At 43.2% G+C, this 19,619-nt stretch overlaps 1 protein-coding gene and 1 pseudogene across 2 annotated transcripts; one reads left to right on the top strand and one right to left on the bottom strand.

The window, feature by feature from the left end:
• Positions 1–561: 561 nt before the first annotated feature.
• On the bottom strand, positions 562–13,594 carry LOC110532936 (phosphatidylinositol 3-kinase catalytic subunit type 3-like; annotated as a pseudogene). The gene is made up of 24 exons (XR_016483489.1): positions 13,589–13,594; positions 12,960–13,543; positions 12,587–12,730; positions 9,974–9,977; positions 9,460–9,546; positions 9,159–9,257; positions 8,935–9,006; positions 8,733–8,837; positions 8,537–8,629; positions 7,815–8,000; positions 7,546–7,675; positions 7,229–7,307; positions 6,162–6,229; positions 4,706–4,832; positions 4,405–4,521; positions 4,020–4,148; positions 3,756–3,825; positions 3,603–3,667; positions 2,747–2,831; positions 2,034–2,108; positions 1,659–1,827; positions 1,481–1,571; positions 1,180–1,300; positions 562–917 (listed from the first exon to the last, which is right to left on the bottom strand). The product of XR_016483489.1 is annotated as a phosphatidylinositol 3-kinase catalytic subunit type 3-like (transcript).
• A 4,437-nt stretch (positions 13,595–18,031) lies between these two features.
• LOC118966005 (prostate-associated microseminoprotein) lies at positions 18,032–19,581 on the top strand. The gene is made up of 3 exons (XM_036987440.2): positions 18,032–18,226; positions 18,520–18,628; positions 18,998–19,581. Exons 1-3 carry the CDS (start codon positions 18,109–18,111, stop codon positions 19,173–19,175), a joined length of 405 nt encoding a protein of 134 aa, XP_036843335.1. The 5' UTR covers positions 18,032–18,108; the 3' UTR covers positions 19,176–19,581.
• Positions 19,582–19,619: the final 38 nt, after the last annotated feature.

The raw sequence follows: 19,619 nt of genomic DNA, 5'->3' as shown, positions 1-19,619 counted from the left end.
CAAATTGTATTTGTCACCGAATACAAACGTGTAGTAGACTTTACCCATGAAACGCTTACTTACAAGCCCTTAACCAACAACGCAGTTTTAAGAAAATATTTACCAAATAAACAAAATTAAAAAAGCATCAATAAAATAATAACGAGGCTATATACAGGAGGTACCGGTACAGTCCTCTGTGGCTTGATACTCCACAGTGAGACTCACAAGGCTCCGTTTACACTGATTCTTCTGCATTTGTATCAGAGCTATCCCAGCGGTTGTTGCACAATGGATTCTTATGGGAATCTGTATGCACAAAACGCTTACAGACCAAACTTCATGGCTCATTGCATCTACCTGGTATTAAAATGAGTCGCTTACCATCAACTGTGTCGGTGGATCTGATCATCATTAGATCGCAGCGCTGCGTCTTTTAACCATCTACACCTGTCTGCAGAATCAATATATGGACACAATCATAGGATACTTATGGATTCCAGGTGTAAACGCCCCGAAACACGCAAGCCTCACACACAGCCTGGTATTATACACAGAGACAAGGCAACACCAGGGTTATACCGTAGCAACAGGGTTTTATTTGGTCAATAATATACAGAATATATACAAAATGCTAACGCACAGTCCGGGTTTAGTTTTCTCCATTCTTGCAGTGAGCAGAGGTTGGCAGTGCATCATTGGCCTCTGTTCAGTAGTGTCATGGATGGATCCTGTCAATCTCTCTCTCTCTCTCACACACACACACACACACACACACACACACACACACACACACACACACACACACACACACACACCACCTGCAGGGGAGGGTTGGGTGACCTGGTGTTACTGTGGCAACAGCTCCCCCCTCCCTCTGTCCATCCATCCACTGTCCAAGTCAGATGATCTTTCCGTCCTTCTCATCTGCGCCAGTACTGAGGAGAGATGGGAGACAGACAACACCGTTAGCCGACCCTCACACCGACGCACGTAGACGCTTAACACATGTAAACACAAATATATATTTACCAACCCATAACACCTAAACTTGTAAAAGTACCTCAAACCAGGTAGTCATTGTTGTAAAAACAGAATTTGTTCTTAAAGGCTATAAAACACTGCTACAGGAAAGGTCAGTATATTTGTCCCAGTTTTGATACACAATGAACTTTGGTTGTGACACACACACAAACACACCTGGGCAAACTTGTGTATCTGCTCTACCGCGGCAGCAAACAGAGACGCTCTCATCAATCAGACTCTGCATGTAGTGAACGGCCTCCTCGTCCGACAGGTCCAATCGGAACTTGACCTGCACCTGGAGGGGGAGGAGACAGAATGTTCAGGGGAGAGATAAATCCTGGTTAAACACATTCATTGGGTTTGTTCTTTCATGTAAAAATGTAAAAAAAAAAAAAAAATTATATGTAAAATCCACACACAACTGTACATTACAGTTCGTCTGCAGAGTGAAAAACAGACCGTATTTCCCACCCACCTTCTTAACAGTCTTGTCAGGCTCCAGGGCAATGTCAGGAATGTTGGCGTCCACCATGAGAGAGAACAAATTCAGGATGAGGTTAGAGTACCTGGAGAGAGAGAAATGAAAAAGGGTCATCACAGCTGATATAATTGTGTGTGTGTATACTGTGTGTGTCCTACCGTGTGTGTCCTACCTCCTGAGGTGAAGGAAGGCAGTGTAACACTGTTTCCTGAACTCCTGGTACTGTTCACTCTGCATGCCGCCCATCCCCTCCACCATCTCCTTACTCAGCTTCATGGGGGGAGGCAGAGGCTTGGGGTCACGACCCAGGATGTAGCCAAAGTCTATGTGGAATAACTTTCCTGAAATAAGAAGATGGGAAAGTATTCTATCAATGAAATGTATTCATAAATCCTTTTTTACAACAGGAGTTATCACGTGTATATTCAGTCATGCAGAACAGAGTAGAGTATCTTTTGAATGAAAGAACTAGTGATCAGACAATGTATGTTACAAATCCAACCACCGCGTGTTGGAGGTACACGGCACATAATTCCTATAGACTCACCAGTCTTTGTGAGGAGCAGGTTGTCCAAGTGTCTGTCTCCCACTCCCAGGATGTATGTGATGACACAGTAACCAGCTGGAAAAAGAACGAGAAAACGACATCTCTGTAGTCATCCAAAAACACACATTAGGATGATGAAAACAGAGGGCACCATGCCAACTCATTGAATGGCCTAGTTCTTGAAGTTCTATTTTGGAAATATATATTTTTTTACCCTTAAAGGCGCAGTAGGCAGCTTTTTGTGCGACCCACCAAATTCACATAGAAATGTGAGTTCTTAATCTGTCATTCTCATTGACAGCAAGTCAGAAGCGGAATATCCGTTCTATGTGAACTATTTCTATGCTTCTCTTAATTTTTGTTTTTCTGTCGGCTTTGTACACCAGCTTCAAAAAGCTGCAAAAATGTTGGGTTATTAAAAATATATTTCACAGAGGTTTAGATGGTACAATGATTCTCTACACTATGCTTGTTTTGACACCAACTGAAATTAAGCTAAACATTCACATTTTTGCAACCAGGAAATGGTGGAGCGATTTCTGCATACTGTATCTTTGAGTGTGTGTACATTACTGCATTTAAACGTGGGATATTGTTTGTCAACAGGAAAAGTAAAAACAATTGTTGGAGTGCGTCTTTAATGTCACCCACACCAAGGCCTGGGATTGGTCCGAGACAGTGAGGTGGGAGGGTGTTAGTAGCAGTAGACTCACCACAGCTCTTGACGTAGGTGTCCATCACCTCAGCGCTGATGCCATAGGGCCCCTTATCACTGGGGGCGTGTTTTCTGAAGAAACTCTAGAGAGACACAGTACAAAAGGAGAGAAAAGATAGAGTCTTACACACTATCACTTATAAGAACCTACGGCAGACATGATATTACAAGACAGGTCTACTGACACAGACATGATATCACAAGACAGGCCTACCGACACAGACATGATATCACAAGACAGGTCTACCGACACAGACATGATATCACAAGACAGGCCTACCGACACAGACATGATATCACAAGACAGGCCTACCGACACAGACATGATATCACAAGACAGGCCTACCGATAGACATGACATATTAAGACAGGTCTACAGACACAGACATGATATCACAAGACAGGCCTACCGACACAGACATGATATCACAAGACAGGCCTACAGACACAGACATGATATCACAAGACAAGCCTACCGATAGACATGACATATTAAGACAGGTCTACCGATAGACATAACATATTAAGACAGGTCTATAGACAGAGACATGATATCACAAGACAGGCCTACCGATAGACATGACATATTAAGACAGGCCTACCGATAGACATGACATATTAAGACAGGCCTACCGATAGACATGACATATTAAGACAGGCCTACCGATAGACATGACATATTAAGACAGGCCTACCGATAGACATAACATATTAAGACAGGTCTACCGATAGACATAACATATTAAGACAGGTCTACAGACACAGACGTGCACAGAGTGAAGATGGTAGACAAACATCTAGTATACGATACAATGGCAAATAGGCTCTTAGACAGAAATATCTTGATCTCCTACCTGGATGTTTCCTTCAGTGGCCAGGACTTCAGCCACAGGCACCGACTGGACAAACTGCATGAACCCTAAAGGAACAACAGCACCCAGATCAGAGGTTAAAGGTCAGAAATCACTTCCTGAGACAGTATTCGATCTTACATCATTGGTGCTCACCATGCTTGGTGCTTGTGGCCAGCACTTTGTAAGGCGTCAACTTCAGGTCTAGATTCTCTTTCCTCAGCAGCTGAGAGAATGTCCATCAGATTTCCATGAACAATACACAGCCACTTAACCTTCTGAGTCAGGATAAAATAAACAGCAGTCTGTTTGGCAGTAATGTCCATAATAATACAGTATTATGTTTATATGATATGATAATAATATGTTGATGATATTGTAATAATAGGTTGATATGGTAATAATACCTGACTTTCTGACCTTGTCCATGAGAGAGATGATCTGTAGGATGAGCTGGTCTTGTCTCAGGTCGTCTCCGTGTTTAAAGATGACAGGATACACATTCCCTTCCTCAGCCTTGAAGAGCAGCTTGGCTGGCATCAGAGCACTCTATAATACACAGAGATACAGTGACGAGATTACACAAACACATAACGGTACATTACCACGTACCCATTTACACTATCACACAGCAAGCATTGTCTATGTATGGCCCAAACACTGCTACTACACACTAATCCAGGGGAGAGGTAGAGGTGGAGCAGGAATAAAAGATGAGAGGGAGGAGAAAGAAGAGGCTGAGAGGGAGGAGAAAAGGAGAAGAGCAAGAAAGGAAGAGGAAGAAAGTGTGTGTAATCTCCCATACCTTCTTCTTGCGGTTGCCGCTCTCTTTCTGCACGGCCTTCATCAGCTGTACCAGTCTGTCCACAAACGTCTGCTGGGACGCCAGGAGAGACCGCATCACCCTCACACTCTTATCACCCTGGAGAGAGAGGGGGAAGGGGTCAAATGAAAGAGAGGAGGAAATGAGTTATACTCATGGTAACCAACCAGTGTTTCTTCAACATGCTGTGCTGTATCACTTACTGCACATGCAAATTCATAGTGCTGAACTTTCACATTACAAACTGCAAGATGAGGTAAGATAGGAGTTGTGAAAGACAGACCTTGAGCAGTGCTTGGCTGAACCTCCCGATGACGTTGAGGTACATATTGTGGGTCTTCAGGTCTCTCTGCTGGGTGTCCTGGTCTTCACACTCCACTATTACATACCTGAAAGGGTACACACATATTTAGCACACACAAACACGTAGGCTACATACAGTTGAAGTCGGAAGTTTACATACACTTAGGTTGGAGTCATTAAAACTCGTTTTTCAACCACTCCACAAATTTCTTGTTAACAAACTATAGTTTTGGCAAGTCGGTTAGGACATCTACTTTGTGCATGACACAAGTCATTTTTCCAACAATTGTTTACAGACACATTATTTCACTGTATCACAATTGCAGTGGGTCAGAAGTTTACATACACTAAGTTGACTGTGCCTTTAAAACTCTTGGGAAATTCCAGAAAATGATATCATGGCTTTAGAAGCTTCTGATAGGCTAATTGACATAATTTGAGTCAACTGGAGGTTTACCTGTGGATGTATTTCAAAGCCTACCTTCAAATGCAGTGCCTCTTTGCTTGACATCATGGGAAATCAAAAGAAATCAGCCACGACCTCAGAAAAATAATTGTAGACCTCCACGAGTCTGGTTCATCCTTGGGAGCAATTTACAAACGCCTGAAGGTACCACGTTCATCTGTACAAACAATAGTACGCAAGTATAAACACTATGGGACCACACAGCCATCATACCGCTCAGGAAGGAGACACATTCTGTGTCCTAGAGATGAACGTACTTTGGTGCGAAAAGTGTAAATCAATCCCAGAACAACAGCAAAGGACCTTGTGAAGATGCTGGAGGAAACAGGTACAAAAGTATCTATATCCACAGTGAAACGAGTCCTATGTCAACATAACCTGGTCGCTCAGCAAGGAAGAAGCAACTGCTCCAAAACCGCCATAAAAAAGCCATACTACGGTTTGCAACTGCACATGGGGACAAAGATCGTACTTTTTGGAGAAATATCCTCTGGTCTGATGAAACAAAAAGGGAACTGTTTGGCTATAATGACCATCGTTATGTTTGGAGGAAAAAGAGGGATGCTTGCAAGCCGAAGAAGACCATCCCAACCATGAAGCACAGGGGTGGCAGCATCATGTTGTGGGGGTGCTTTGCTGCAGGAGGGACTGGTGCATTTAACTTCATTGGGAAAGGGGGCAGTATTTTCACCTCCAGATGAAAAGCGTGTCCAAAGTAAACTGCCTGCTACTCAGGCCCAGAAGCTAAGATATGCATATTAGTTGGATAATTATTTGGATTTGGATAGAAAACACTCTGAAGTTTCTAAAACGGTTTGAATGATGTCTGTGAGTATAACAGAACTTATTTGGCAGGCGAAACCCAGAGGACAAACCATTCAGAATTTTATTTTTTTGAGGTCACTCTCTTTTCAATGGACTTTCATTGGGAATCCAGATTTCCAAGGGGCTTGCTTGCTGTTCCTATTGCTTCCACTGGATGTCAACAGTCTTTAGAAATTGGTTGAGGTTTTTCCTTTGATAAATGAAGAAGTAGCACTGTTCAGAACGAGGGTAGAGAGAAGTGTACTGTTTGTTAGAGGCGCGTGACCTGAAAAGCACGCTCCACTTTGTTTTCCTGTTATATACCCTACTAAACATATTAGTTATATACCCTACTAAACATATTAGTTATATACCCTACTAAACATATTAGTTATATACTGTACTAAACATATTAGTTATATACTGTACTAAACATATTAGTTATATACCGTACTAAACATATTAGTTATATACCCTACTAAACATATTAGTTATATACCCTACTAAACATATTAGTTATATACTGTACTAAACATATTAGTTATATACCCTACTAAACATATTAGTTATATACCCTACTAAACATATTAGTTATATACCGTACTAAACATATTAGTTATATACCGTACTAAACATATTAGTTATATACCCTACTAAACATATTAGTTACATACCCTACTAAACACATTAGTTACATACTGTACTAAACATATTAGTTATATACCCTACTAAACATATTAGTTATATACCCTACTAAACATATTAGTTATATACCCTACTAAACATATTAGTTATATACTGTACTAAACATATTAGTTATATACCCTACTAAACATATTAGTTATATACCGTACTAAACATATTAGTTATATACCCTACTAAACATATTAGTTATATACCCTACTAAACACATTAGTTATATACCCTACTAAACATATTAGTTATATACCCTACTAAACATATTAGTTATATACTGTACTAAACATATTAGTTATATACTGTACTAAACATATTAGTTATATACCCTACTAAACATATTAGTTATATACCCTACTAAACATATTAGTTATATACCCTACTAAACATATTAGTTATATACCCTACTAAACATACTAGTTATATACCCTACTAAACATATTAGTTATATACCCTACTAAACATATTAGTTATATACCCTACTAAACATAACAGAAAATACTTTTCATTCCAACTTCAATTATTTTCATCTCTTACCTCGAGGTTCTCGCTGGCCGCCCCTTCTTTTCCTTTCTGGACAGGTGAGGGTACCGCTGGAGCAGTCAAGATCTGGGGACTGGACACACACAACCAGTTCATATTACACTGTTAGAACACAGTAACGATAAACAATTCTATATATTAAAAATGATCTAAATGCAGAAGGTCAACAAATTCTGAACTGGAATGTTTACCTGACCTTTTTTGAAAGAACAGACACATTTCTGTTTCATGTTTTAAAATATTTCCTGTTTTCGTGCCTAAAGGTCTACTCTACAAAGCCAGTCGTCCACCCTTACAGACCCCCCTCTCACCTGTCCAGGTCCCCCAGGTTGGAGCTCTCTCCCAAGCCTTGGCTGTCCCTCTTGCTGCCTGGCTCCAGCCCTCCCTGGATGTCAGTGAAGTTCTCGTATTTCAGAGCTGGAGAAGGTACATCAGCAGATCCTGGAGCACAGGGGGAGAGACGTTGGTGTTAGTGTTTGTACATACTGCATATTTATGGCTCTGCTGTGTCACTCTACAAACACACACACACCCCACCCCACCTCCAAACACCTCAACACACTCCCCCAACTCCACCTACCTCGTCGTCGGCCTGCTGCAGCCTGGTCACAGCGTAGCGCCGTACGGTGGGGTTGGTGAACTGGGAGGAGAGCAGCTCCAGGGAGTCCTCTACGTCCATGGGCCTCCATTTCCCCAGCAGCTCAAGGGCCTGCTTAGCCTCCCGGGGCAGTGCCCAGTTCACACACTTCAGGAACTTAGTCAGCGCCTGTAGGGGGACAGGAGAGAGGAGAGAGATGAGGGGAGGAGTGCTTCGCTAATTAGCTTCTTAGACCAGTGCTTTAACAGAGATGGAACGTCCTTGAGTGTTGTGGTGAAAATAGGGCTCTGGGTTTTTCCTGACCACGTGACTTGACTAGGAAAAACTCTGGGCCCTAGTTTTACTGGGACCATGCTTAAACTAGGATTGTTTCCTGACCACGTGACTTGACTAGGAACAACTCTGGGCCCTAGTTTTACTGGGACCATGGTTAAACTAGGATTGTTTCCTGACCACGTGACTTGACTAGGAACAACTCTGGGCCCTAGTTTTACTGGGACCATGCTTAAACTAGGATTGTTTCCTGGTCAGGGAAACTCAGGGCCCTAGATGCTGTCCTACTTTGTTTCCATTTTTGTAGGGAAATATATAGAAATATATTCTGCTGTAAACACACAAACACTGTCCATGTGTCCGCACACTTTACACTCAAAGAAATGGCCCATGGGACAGTAAATGGTGCTGAAGCATAGCAGGATATACACCTTCTCCTGAGTGGTGAGGTAGTAACGGAACTTCCACACCAGGTCCTGGTCCTCAGAGCTCAGCTGCTTCGTTGGGGGGTAATTCACTATGACCTGTAGACAGACACACACGGTTGAGTATACTGCTAACATCAGACACATTCACATCGCGAACACACACGCGCGCGCGCGGTTGTTGTCGAGTGACGGTACTGACGTTGAGCTGGTCTCGTGTGGCAGCGTTAGGCTTTAGGTCGTGGTCTGACGGTCCGCACCGTAGGCTACGGGCTAGCTTATGGTGCTTGCTCTCCACAAGGTTCTCCTATAGCAGGAAAAGAATCAATACAATGCATTCAACTCAATACATGATCAATATGTCGACAACTGAACGTCTCCCTTTGGGTGTGTGTGTTTCTCACCATGCACATCTGAGGGTCGGGGACTTTGACGATGTCAGCGCTGGTGAGCACAGGTGAAGTGTCATCTCCATCCTGGAAGGGGAGGAGTTTAAGTCAATCAGCAACCACGTCATCATGGCCATCAACCAATCAATAATCCCTTTTAGAACTACCACAGTATTTTAATGCCACAAAAACGTAATACCAACCGTGTGTGTGTGTGTCTGTGTCTATACAGTACCTACCTTCTCATAATAGACAATACTGTACTCTGGCTTTTCACCAGTTTTGACACGAGGAAACTCCACCATTAGGTACATGAAGTTGGAACTGCGTTTCTCCCTCTGTGGGAACACAAACATACGACTGACTTTTGATAGGGGAAGATAACACAACGGTGTAGAGAAAGGAGAGATGAACATCTTTACATATTCACACGCAAAAGCATTTGTGATGGATGGGGTCTGACCCAAATGATTGTAAGTGTATGACGCAATTTATGATTTATAGTGACTGAAAGAACTGACCCCAGATCCTCTAACTCACCTCATTGATCATCTCTATTTCTCTAAAGGTGAGGCGGTCCAACCAGTCTACCTTCACCATGTGACCCTGCCGGTGAGCCTTGGTCAGCTAGAAGGAGAGAATGAAGAGAGGTAGAGGGAGAGGAACGGAGGAAAAGAAAGACGGAGCAGTGGAGGAAAGATGTAGTGAGGTTAGGAATAGAGGATGCAACAGAGGTGTAGCAGAGATGCGCAGAGAGCTAGCTCGGGCCAATCAGAGCGCAGTTTGGGTGCCAGCGGCCAATCCAGCGCAACGGAAGTATGGAACAGAAACTCAGCAGCCAATCCGCTCAGCGTCAGTGTGTGTCCGGGGCACACAAGAACACCATCCACCAGGGCTGTTAGAACTCACCCGGAACTTGGTACAGTTTATTTTCACTATTTACAATCAGTCTACACACTCGTGGGTCGACAGTGCCTTCCAAAAGTATTAACACCCCTTGACTTGTTGTTGTGTTACAGCCTAAAATTAAAATGGATTCAATTGAGAATGTCACCGGTCTACACACAACACCCTATAATGTCAAAGTGGATTTTTTTAAACAAATGTAAAGTATGCAGTCAATAAGTTAACACTTTTGTTATGGCAAGCCTACATAAGTTCAGGAGTAAAAATGTGCTTAACAAGTCACAATAAGTTGTATGGACTCACTCTGTGTTCAATAATAGTATTTAACATGATTTCTGTACCCCACACACAAATCTGTAAGGTCCCTCAGTCGAGCAGCGAATTTCAAACACAAATTCGACCACAAAGACCACGGAAATGGACCTATGCCTCACAAAGTAGGGCACCTATTCGTAGATGGGTAAAGTAAAAATAAAAAAGCAGACAATGAATGAGCATGGTGAAGTTATTAATTACATTTTGGATGGTGTATCCCTACAAAAATACAGGCGTCCTTCCTCAGTTGCCGGAGAGGAAGGAAACCGCTCACGGAATTTCACCATGAGGCCAATGGTGACAGAGTTTAATGGCTGTTATAGGAGAAAACTGTGGATCAACAACATTGTAGTTACTCCACAATACTAATCTAAACGACAGAATGAAAAGAAGGAAGCCTGTACAGAATGAAAATATTCCTGTTTGCAATAACGCACTAAAATAAAACTGAAAAAAAGGCAAAGAAATGTGCTTTAAGTCCTGAATACAAAGCGTTATGTTCAGGGAAAATCCAACACGACCCATATTTTCAAGCATGGTGGTGGCTGATCCATGTTATGGGTATGCTTGTCATCGTCAAGGTCTAGGGAGATTTTTTAGGTTAAATAGAAATGGAATAGCTAAACACAGGCAAAATCCTAGAGGAAAAGCTGGTTCAGTCTGCTTCCAACAGACACTGGGAGACAAATTCACCTTTCAGCAGGACAATAACCTAAAACACAAGGCCAAATATACTCTGGAGTTACATACCAAGATGACATTGAATATTCCTGAGTGGCTTAGTTATAGTTTTGACTTAAATCGGCTTGAAAATGTCTTTCTAGCAATGATTAAGAACCAATCGGATAAAGCTTGAATACTTTTTTAATAACAATACCAAAAATTGTACAATCCAGGTGTGCAAAGCTCTTAGAGACTTACCCAGAAAGACTCACAACTGTAATGGCTGCCAATGGTGATTCTAACATGTGGCTGTGAATACTTATGTAAATTAGATATTTAATTTTGAAAAAATACATAAATATGTATATTTTTTAAAAACCTGCATATTTAGTTAAAAGAAATTCATGTTAGCAGGCAATATTAACTAGGGAAATTGTGTCACTTCTCTTGCGTTCAGTGCAAGCAGAGTCAGGGTATATGCAGCAGTTTGGGACCCCTGGCTCGTTGCGAACTGTGTGAAGACAAAAACCATAATTAATTTGCCAGAATTTTACATAATTATGACATAACATTGATGGTTGTGCAATGTAACAGCAGTATTTAGACTTATGGTTGCCACCCGTTCGATAAAATACGGAATGGTTCCTTATTTCACTGAAAGAATAAACGTTTCGTTTTCGAAATGATAGTTTCCGGATTTGACCATATTAATGACCTAAGGCTCGTGTGTTTATTATAATTAAGTCTATGATTTGATATTTGATAGAGCAGTGACTGAGCGGTGGTAGGCAGCAGCAGGCTCGTAAGCATTCATTCAAACAGCACTTTCCTGCGTTTGCCAGCAGCTCTTCGCAATGCTTGAAGCACAGCGCTGTTTAGGACTTCAAGCCTATCAACTCCCGAGATTAGGCTAGCAATACTATAGTGCCTATAAGAAGATACAATAGTCAAAGGTATATGAAATTTTGGCTGCAATTTCTGATACTGGTAACTCTAATGAATGTATCCCCTGCAGCAGAGGTAACTCTGGGTCTTCCATTCCTGTGGAGGTCCTCATAAGAGCCAGTTTCATCATAACGCTGAAGAAACTTTCAAAGTTCTTGAAATGTTTCGTATTGACTGACCTTCATGTCTTAAAGTAATGATGGACTGTTGTTTCTTTTTGCTTATTTGAGCTGTTCTTAACATAATATGGACTTGGTCTTTTACCAAATAGGGCTGTCTTCTGTATACCACCCCTACCTTGGCACAACACAACTGATTGGCTCAAATGCATTAACAAGGAAAGAAATTCCACAAATGTTATTTTAAGAAGGCACACCTGTTAGTTAAAATGCATTCTAGGTGACTATCTCATGAAGCTGGTTCAGAGAATGACAAGAGTGTGCAAAGCTGTCATCAAGGCAAAGGGTGGCTATTTGAAGAATCTCAAATATAAAATATATTTTCATTTGTTTAACACTTTTTTGGTTACTACATGATTCCATATGTGTTATTTCATAGTGTTGATGTCTTCGCTATTCATTTACAATGTAGAAAATAGTAAAAATAAAGAAAAACCCTTGAATGAGTAGGTGTGCTAAAACATTCGACCGGTAGTGTACAGTCAGCAGTATTCAGTCTGGCTTTGCTGTAACTTCCTATTCATACGCAAAGGATCCAATGTAAAAATAGAATAGATAAATTACAAACAGACAACACAAAACGTTCATTTTGATTTTGCCGACACAGTACAGTAATATAAAGTATTTGTCCTGTTTGTTGAGATGGACTTGGGACTCACCCATATTTGCCGAAGAGGGTGACGGTGGTTCCCCCCACAGGGGTGGCTCAGCCCGGCCCGTACACATCCCACACCGTTAGGGCCACCTGGGCACTCTGGGGCAGGTCTGGGTACCCTACTGGCAGCCTCAACCACTCATTCCAGCTGGGGGAGGGGAGAAGTTAAGTGCGAGAGTGAGAAAGAGAAAGATTACAGAACAGTTCACAAGGACTATATTATTTTGTATCTATTATAGTGAGATTGGACTACAATGTGAAATACAAAGCCCGACCAGGTCAAAGAGTGTCTCAGAGCATCATTCAACTATCTCCTTCAGTCTTTTAAGAGATTATGTCAATTTGGGACACTATATCCTAAAAAGGGTGTCACTCACTTCCAGCGGGTGCTGAAGGTCTTGTAGGAGGTGCGTACGGGCAGCGCCAGAGGCTTGCCCTCTGCAAACACTTGACAGGTAACATAGAGGTCTGAGCAGCTCTCCTGGTAAAGGCCAGAGAACCGGAGCATGGGATCCTGCAGCAGCGCCTTGTAGCTCTTCTGCTCCCTCTTGCCCTCCAAGCTGCCTCTGTGGAGGGGCGAAAGGGATAGAAGGGGACAGGAGGGAGGCGAGAGAGAGAGGGACAAGAGGGAGGGGGCGAGAGGGACAAGAGAGATGAGGAGAGAGGGACAAGAGGGAGGGGAGAGATAGGGAGAGAGGGACAAGAGAGATGGGGAGAGAGGGAAAAGAGGGAGCGGAGAGGGACAAGAGGGAGAAAGGGAGAGGAGGGAGGGGGAGAGAGGGAAAAGGGGAGGGAGATCATGTGAGATTAGAGACAGATGAGGGAGGGGAGTAGTTTGACACCACCACCACAGTTGTCCCTGGTTATTTATTACCCTCTGCTTAGCTGAGGTTCTAGAATCTAGACAAAAGTAGTAGATCAATGTTAGATCTAACACGGCGGGTGTCGATTTACGATATATCTATGAATGATCGCATGCAAGAATATTCACATTTGGCTTACTTACTTTCATTGTCACTCGTGATTATATGTGTGCATGCTGCTGTGTTGAGACAACGGTTAACAATCCCCTGACAAATTGTGACAAAATGCATCACAATATTATTCCAGTACATAACGGCCGAGCTGGAAGCGCTACACTACATGGTTTGTTGAGAATTATGGCCATTATTTACGGGCCACCACAGCAGAGCCCAGCTCGTTAATAGAAGTCACGAGAGGAGCACTAAACCGATGAGCCGTCGGAATGCGCATGATGTCAACAACAAGCGAATTGTGCTCCAAAATAAGAACCCTCACCGGGCACGTTATGGTGCCGTGATATCGGTTGAGTCATGATGTTGCCATGCTCGCTTAGGTAAATAGAAGACAAACAACTAGGTAGAAATGATGCGACTTTTGGGCAAGCGGTGCAATCATTCTTCATCCATGCAAAGTGGCATTAGCTGGTCAACATTGGAGACTCGAGGTCCATGATGTCATTGCTGTCAACATGTTATCAATCGTATGCAGTTAGAAAGCTAGTAGTAGCTAAACTGACTGCCACTGTTTGCTTGACAACGTTATGTAAAACATTTTCTTGGCACATTTTTTTACTGAAATACAGTCAGTTTATAAACGAGCAGTCCAATCGAAATGTGAACTTTAATCGTCTCGATTCACGGGAATGACATTATAGCGACAGATGACTTTTCGGACATTATTATATTTTTTTGTGAGCACCGCAAAGGCATATAAAACTGACGTCAGGGAAAAGTAATCGATATCTAATCCTCTGCCGTGTGTTGTCAATCGTTGTTTTTTAAGGTTGATTTAGCTGGTCTGATGGTTCACTTACTTCCTAAAGAAAGGGAATTTGGGGGCTGGTTTACCTGATATAAGCTTAAAGGCATAGCCAACATAAGTAAATATATGGCATTCGATTTCAATAAAAACATTTGCAACAAGTGTCTTTTTTATATATACCTATGTGGAAATTAAATGTTTTACTTTCAACTGTGTTTTCAATTCAAGGTGGCTACAGTTCATTGGCCAGAGTTCATATGTTAAGAACTAGCACATCTTTGTAGGGTAGACTTGACTATGGTTGTTGTTTTGGTAGCTATGGGCATCAAGAAACCAGATTATAATGTACTGGCCAGGCTTCCTCAGTGTAATGTTCTCTGCTTTACTGAAGTCCAGGAACTCCAACCACCTTACCAGAAGTGTATTCATTATGTACACCGTAGCAAAATGTTTCACAACAGAAAGCATTTAAATGTAAAAATTAAATGTAGTTTAACTTATCATTTAATTACATTTGGTTGTAGCTTGGTGGTAGCTGAACTAAATTCAAATCTTGGTAGTGTTTTCGGCAGTTAAGGGTAGCTTCAGAGTAGCTTAACTTCTTCCAGTGTGAAGTAATTGGTAGCTTGGTAAACTATATTTTCAGAGTATCTTGCCCAGCACAGCCTAATGAACACACCCCTGGTTACATAACCCAAGCTGATGAGTCAGTCTCCACAACAGCAGGACTGCGTCCCAAATGGAACCCTATTCCCTTGATGGTCAAAAGTACTGCACTTTATAGGGAATATGGTGCCTTTTGAGACACAGAGTAGAGGTAGCTGTGTCCTCTGCTCTGCAGCGACACGCTCCACTCATAATTAAAGAGGTGTTTAAGAAGGCAAGGCCCATTGCCTCCCCAGTGCAGTGTTCGTGTGTGTGTGTGTGTGTGTGTGTAAGTGTTTGAGTCAGAAAGAGAGTTCATACCCAACTCAACCGCTCCTTCTGTGTCCGCAGTGTCAAGCCTAAAAAAGGAGGGTTTGTTCGGGACATGTGATTGGTCGGGTAGAGTCGTCCTATCCGAGGAAGCGCGGTAACGCTCCCTGAGCCAGAACAAAACATTAGCTCATCTCCTTCCACTTTCTCTATCAAGTCTGCAGACAGACAGAGATCATAGGAAAAACCTGCGATGAGGAACAAGTTTTTCACAAGGCACCCCGGGGGCCTCACAATTTGTGTTTTACGCCCGTGTTCCCTCATACCCCCACAGAAGTCTGGAGGGTGTTGATAGGTTCTCCCTCGCCAGCCAGGGGTGCCACTGACCACAGGGCCTTGACGTGTCTTGGTCCTGTATTGGTGTGTGTGCGTGTGCGTGTGGATGTGTGTGTGACTCAGAGTTGCCCCTGTCTCTACAGATCCACAGCTCAACTTGTCACAGTCTGAGGAGGAACATATCCTGACTCTGGGGCCTTGTCACCACTAACGCACCACATTCCCTATATAGTGCATTACTTTTGTACCAGAGCAATATGGGTCCTGCTCAAAAGTAAGGAAGGGGAAAGGGTTTACCTAGTCAGATGCACAACTAAATGCATTGAACCAAAATGTGTCTTCCACATGTAACCCAACCCCTCTGGATCAGAGAGGTGCGGGGGTCTGCCTAAATCAACGTCCATGTCATTGGCACTAATATTCTCCCCTCCTAGAACCTATGGATCCTATACAATAGGATGACGATGGTTTATGACGGATTCACACTATTTGATTGACAAGGTGTTGTGTAGGATAGCCCTCTTAAAAATAAATGAATTAGTGTCACACCCATTGTTACCTTCATGGACGAGCAGTGAGACTGTCTCTCTCCTTTTCCCATTTGACATTTCATTGCACATTTCTTCCTAAATTGAATTTTGGGTGTACAAAAGCCTACAAATGCATTTGTGAGAAATGTTGATAATTCTACCACTCTGAAATTCAGAATATCACGAAACACCAAACTCTGAAAGCGATACTTGCTAAGATACATTTTTATACAGTAGGCAATAGTTCTTTTGAGGCCCTCTGAGCAAGTACATTTGAATGATGTTTCAATCTCTCGTTCGTGGTAGACATTATGTAAATCTGAGACGTCTATTCTGTTAGTGGGTCATTGAAGGCTGGGGACGCTGTGTCCCTACCTCTCACAACAGGTTGTTGGTTCACACCATAGAGATGTATAACGATCTCTACTTGGTAATAAACGGTTTTGCATGGACTTTGCCATTGAGGGCTTCCACCATTTTAAAGTAGTCAACTGGGTGGGGATTCCTACAGGTTGGGATCATTGTCTTTTCTTGAAATTGTTTTGCCTAGTTTGTAAATGGCTTTGAGCTATATCTCCAGCACTGCAGGTGGCGGTAAAATACCACTATTAGCTTTACACTTTTTTAAAACATTAAAATAATATACATATATATATTATTTTTGTAGATAGCTTCAATGGTGCCACCCATGCTATCAAATACATTATAATTGCACAGATACAAAGTTGAGACCTTTTTTCATCTCTATGGTCCACACACACACAAAACACACACGCCTGCCACCTGCATGCAGCAGCCATAGCAGCGGCCACTATAAAAGTCATAAAACTAATCTTGTCCTTTATGAGCTTCCTCTTCCCAAAAATCCAGCAGTTCACTCTCCATCTCCCTCTCTGTCTCTGTCTCCTCTGGGGGGCAACTGACTGCTGCTGCTGGACAGGGCCCGCATGAGGTCACAGACTGGAGACACGGCAGGCACGCCATGACATCACTATGAGCTCATCCCAACAAGGCAGACAGGGGTCAGTGGAGGCAGTAGGCCACTGACTTCATATACAATATGCATCTGTGTTTGCATGTCAGAACGTCTTAGTAACCACATAGTAACACATCTGGTAGGAAAAAATCAAAGGAGACACTGCCACTGTCACTTTATTTCTCAGGTGGAATCCTAAGTGAGACCGTAATGAAGATTGGAGATATCTACTTCATCCCCAATATGGAAACTATATGTGAATGAATACAGAAAGAGTTCAAATTTCAATCAATAGATCAACCAGCATTTAAATCATGTTAGCCATTCATTTCTCCTTTCTCTCTCTCTCTCTTCTACCCCACAGCTCTCTCTCCTCCACCCCACAGCTCTCTCTCCTCCCTTTCACCTCTCTCCCCTTCTCCCTCTCCTCTCTGCTCCCTCTTACCTCTTTCTCTCCTTCTCCCCCCTTTCACCTCTCTCCCCTTCGACCTCTCTCATCTCTCCCCTCCCTCCCTCTCTCATCTCCTCTCTTATCTCACCTCTCTCCCCTTCTCACTCTCATCTGCTCTCCCTCTCTATCCTCCCTCTCACCTCACTCTCTTTCCTCCCTCTCACCTCCTCCCTCTCTCTCACCTCTCTCTTTCCCTCCCTGTCTTAGTCATCATAGGATGTGTCAATGTTTCTATCATTTTAGAGGTCATGCCCACTGGAGCGAAGAGGAGCTGATCTCCAGAGTGCCAAGGTGGTGCCAAGACACAGACTTTTTCCTCTTGCCCCCCCAACCCTGTGACACCCCTCAGGCCCCCTCTGCGCCTCACACCCCATTCCCCGGCCGGTCCTCCTGATGAGGCTAACTTACCCCACCTCCCCCCGTCCGTTGCTGTCGTAAAGATTGTGGGGTATAAATGGAGGTGCGAGGTGGAGGAGAGGACTCAGAAAACTCTAAGAACCAGATCTAGAACTACACAACTAGAACTAAAGAACATGAAGATGATGGACTCCATTGTTGGGAGAAACTGGACACTGACCTTCCTGGCTGGGACTCTGCTCTGGACCACCCGCTGCCTAGCTGCTCCCATGCAGTGTCACTTCAACTCTAAAGGTGAGAATATCATACTGAAGGGTGTTTTTCATTCAACAAATTTCTTTAGGTTGAAGATTCCGATTCTGTTCAGAGAGTATTTGGTAAAGCAGAAACGTTTTGGGGACCTGTCGAAAACTCATCCATTGTACATTTAGGCCAGAGTAGACTTTTTTTAAATTCTGAATATCTTGGATGGATGAATCCATCTGAAGTTGAGGACAAAGTTCATGTGGACGTCCTGCGGATGAATATAGGTTGATTTGTATAATATGTGTGGGACTTGGGTTAACACTCCTGGTGGTCTGTCCCAGGCCTGTGTGTGTACGAGGGGAGACACTACTCCCTGGGGGAGTCCTGGATGGAGGACGGCTGTCTGCAGTGTACCTGTCTGCACCCCATGGGCGTCGGCTGCTGTGAGACGTGAGTCCACACACCTGTAATCAATGTGCCTTTCTGGGTAGTTGTGTTAGCATTAGCAGTAATAGGAATGTCATTTCCATAGTTGGGATGAGTTTGCCATTCAACAGCCATGTACATTGTGCCCAGAGTCAAGTAAGGGAAACCGGGTTGGGTCTGGATTCGATTGTGATGTGTAGAATTGGGACAGGCAACTTCAACATAGCATTGTTCTGTCAGGATAGTCATTATGTCCTTTCAGAACACATATGACAGTGCTCATGCTCGGCTGTCAATTACATTCCCCCTCTCTCCGTACAGGGAGCATCATGCCCTTTCAGAGCACATACATACATATGGACTTTGAAAACCTACACCCCTCTCTCCGCACAGGGTGCATCGCCCGGTAGACTTCCCAGCTTGGTGTGAGGTTCGGGTGGACGCTCTAGCCTGTAAAGTGACCCTGGTGCAGAGCGCTGACCCTCGCCTGCCCTGCCTCCCTGGGAATGGACACAACCTGGGCCCCAGCCACAGCTCACGGGACAACAACTACCTGCAGATGGTGGAGTAGACAGGGACCCCGGTCAGACAGTGGAGGGACGGCCTCATTGGAATGAATGTCGCCATTACAATGAGCCCGTACTCCGATTTAAAGTGGCAACAGCCTCCACTGGAGTCGGGAAGATCAACTCCCTCCACCGCCGACCATCTCCATCCATGTCAGTGTAATCCTAACGGTCCATTCTCATTTCAGTTGCAGATCAGTGATCAGTTAACATTTAAACCGCATGAATATTACAATACCTTAAGCAGTAAATGATACTCAGTTGGAAAGCAGAGGTGAGCCCACATAATGGAATCCCTCATTTACCACCCTGTAATGCACTACTGTAAAGCTTTTATAGTAATATATAACTATTGTTGTATTTCTTCTGTCCCGTCTTGCAGTTATCCTCTAAATAAAATTCTTGTTGCGTGAAAGTCATTTGTTGATTGTGTGGATAAAAGGACTCCT

This window comes from Oncorhynchus mykiss, chromosome 9 (genome assembly GCF_057628025.1).
Source record: "Oncorhynchus mykiss isolate SJ-2025 chromosome 9, ASM5762802v1, whole genome shotgun sequence".
NCBI lineage: Eukaryota > Metazoa > Chordata > Actinopteri > Salmoniformes > Salmonidae > Oncorhynchus > Oncorhynchus mykiss.
Note: the sequence above shows the minus strand (reverse complement) of the source record. Positions and strands in the feature narration are given on the sequence as shown.

Coding starts and splice junctions, on each gene's coding strand:
- LOC118966005 (XM_036987440.2), top strand. CDS start 18,109: ATGAAGATGATGGACTCCATTGTTGGGAGAAACTGGACACTGACCTTC. Junction 18,227..18,519: donor GTGTCACTTCAACTCTAAAG/GTGAGAATATCA, acceptor GGTCTGTCCCAG/GCCTGTGTGTGTACGAGGGG. Junction 18,629..18,997: donor GGCGTCGGCTGCTGTGAGAC/GTGAGTCCACAC, acceptor CTCTCCGCACAG/GGTGCATCGCCCGGTAGACT.